General features: G+C 42.9%; 1 protein-coding gene across 1 annotated transcript in view; it reads right to left on the bottom strand.

Moving 5' to 3' along the window:
• EFCAB6 (EF-hand calcium binding domain 6) overlaps positions 1-2,735 on the bottom strand; it is a 110,485-nt gene that overhangs the window by 56,758 nt on the left and 50,992 nt on the right. Inside the window, exon 7 of the mRNA XM_014523609.1 lies at positions 1,500-1,730. Coding sequence (XP_014379095.1) covers positions 1,500-1,730 — 231 coding nt within the window. The remainder of the gene's footprint in view (positions 1-1,499; positions 1,731-2,735) is intronic.

Below are 2,735 nucleotides of genomic sequence, written 5' to 3'. Positions count from 1 at the left end.
GCTGAACCACCCCATTTCATAGGATGTAGTCTTTTCGCGTGTAAAATTTCCACTGACACCAGTAGGATTTCCATGCATGGAATGAATGCAAAATCTAAAGAAGAGAGCTATAAGGCAGGAAGGCAGGCAAGCAATCTGCAGTGCAGAACAGAAGCCAGTTTTGCCTTTAATTTTTAAACACTTGAGTAGGACAGATTAAACTATTATCGTAAATAAAAACAGCAGGTAAAAATAACTCAGCTTGCATGTTTCTTTGTTACTTTCTGAGCCTTTCAGTTTCCCCTTTGGCTGGAAGACATCTTGGCCATTCTTGATTTATGTTATTGCTGGTGCATCACCTTTTACTGATGATGTGAGCAAGAATTATTGTTATCATTAATGCTTTTCTAGACTCCACACCAAGCTAGGTATTTTCCAACATAAGAAAAGGATGGTCTCTTTTCATATGGATATATACTAAAAAACCACAACCCACTGCACAATAGGTGGAAGGTAAGGGAAAGGGGAACAACAAATAGACCAGACAGGCAGAGGGTAACTGCTCAGAACCTGAAGATATGAAATTTTAGTGACACAGTAGCGTGGCACAAGGATCTCCTGCTGCCCCATTCTATTAAAGGTGATAGAATCCTATCAGGGGCTATTGCTAATTATCGTTGACTCATCAGGGCAAGCACAGATCATTAGGCTCCTCTTTGAATAAAAGGGAGGTGGGACTGAACTCCTAAGAAGAGAGCCCAAAGGAGAAGTCAAGCCAGAGAACAGAGGAGAGGCAAGTGGGATATGCATGAAGCATTATCTTGGTATTGTCTTTTGGTTTGTTAAGTAGGCCTCCCGGGATGGGTGACCTCAGAGGGTGTAGATGTCATTTGCAGCTGAGTGGACCCTCTGCTAGCTTAAAGGTAAAATGTTTTTCTTTTATCTATCCCTTATATGGAGGTTTTATGTTGCAGCAGTGAAAATGTAGGCATAATTTCATCTTAATTAACTGCTGGAGGATTTCCAGAACCACAATAACTTTTATACAATGGCCATAGTAAGAGGGAAATGGTGTGTGATTAACATCTTCATAACACAGGAATTCCAGCTGCCTGCTAAATCCCGCTAGTCAGAAACAGTTGAGTGTAAGTTAAAGCAACCCATGGGCTACCCTAATTTCTGCTGGGAAAGGCCTGGAAATGAGCAGGCCAAGGATCAGAGAACCCAACTGGTGGAAAAGCTTCAGTATGTGCTGAACAGCTCTGATTGGGATCATAAATGATTGGGGTCATACAGTCTACAGAACAAATGATATGCAGTCATGCAGAATATTTTAAAATTGCCTCACAAAATTCAGAGCCAAGTTAATCCTCAGTGACATCAGTGGAGTCACATGACAGAAGTTTGTCCCAATATCTTGCAGGATTCATCTTCAGGAATGCAACAAAAATGCACACATATTTCTGACATTGCCATCTTTCCATAGACGTCCTCAGCATAGCCTTAGTCTCTAGATAACTCACTTGATCTGCTTTTTAATCTCACTGATGGGAAGGGCTTGAGTTTGCTGTTTCTGCTGTTCTTCTAGCTTTGAATGCTTCTTCTGTTGATTACTGAAGCGTGCCTTTAAGGTTTCACAGTCGTCTTCTGCTATCTGGCTACTTAGCCCAATGTCAGCAGGTATGATCTCTGCCCCCATCTTCTGTAAAAATTCTTGGCAAGTAAGGTAGCCTTTTAAATCTGTGTCGTACCTTTAAGAGAAATATTCTTTTCAAATGAAATATTCAGATATTCATCACAGAAAGACATTACAGTTAATGTTTCAATTGTAGCTAAGTGACTTAGCAGCTTCAGTTTCATTGACTTTCTTCCTTATAGATGCCAAGAGTGAGAGTGGGACTTTGGTGCTTACCAAACACAAGACTTATATTCCTTTCATATCCAGGAACCACCCTGGCTAAAACGAGCAACATTTCTACGCAGGTGCTTTTGAAAGCTTTGCCTTGAAGGCCCATTATGGGCCGACCCAGGATTAGAGCAAGGCGGACCCTGAGAACTTCTGCTCAAGCTCCACGTGGGATGAGCATTCTGAGTGCAACAGCTGATTTCATGAGAGCTCTAGTTGGAGCCTTGATTTCACATGGTTCTGGTGCCCAGGTGGTGGTGAGCAATGCCACCATTTGCCCTCCCTTCCTTCCCCCTCACTCTCTCTGAATTCAGCAACAGGAAAAAAGAGGAGATGAGCAGCAGCAGCACTAATTCTATGGACTCCAGAGCTACATGAAAGCAGGAGCTGTGGTCAGAGTCTGTGCCCATCACCTGGAGAGCTCAGAGACCTTGCAGCACAAGCAAAATTCTGCTAACATTCCAGGGAGCTCAGAGAGCTCACTGTGAATGTATCATACAGCAAATGGAGTGTGACTGTTGTTGCACACTCTGGTCCATCCCCCGCCCCCACTACTCCTGCCTGCCCCCACCCTAATTATGCCTTGGATCAATCTGTCAGAAGTTTTCTCCTAACTTTTTCTCCAGGCATGAGACCAAGATTTTAGCTTCTGATTTCAATAAAAGTGGCAACACATCCAAAAATCAGACCTTAAACATTTTAAGCTAGGATATCAAGTTAGAAAGCTCAAAATTAGAGGCCGCTCCTGAAAATCTGGGGATAACTGCTTGTGCCAATGCTTTCTTGAATACAGACCTTGCTAGAGAGATGTCCCCTGCAAGCCCTCCTCACCTTAATGTAACCCTGTAGG

The sequence above is a fragment of the Alligator sinensis genome, unplaced genomic scaffold (genome assembly GCF_000455745.1).
Source record: "Alligator sinensis unplaced genomic scaffold, ASM45574v1 scaffold292_1, whole genome shotgun sequence".
Lineage (NCBI taxonomy): Eukaryota > Metazoa > Chordata > Crocodylia > Alligatoridae > Alligator > Alligator sinensis.
This window is presented reverse-complemented; position numbering and strand designations above follow the sequence as displayed.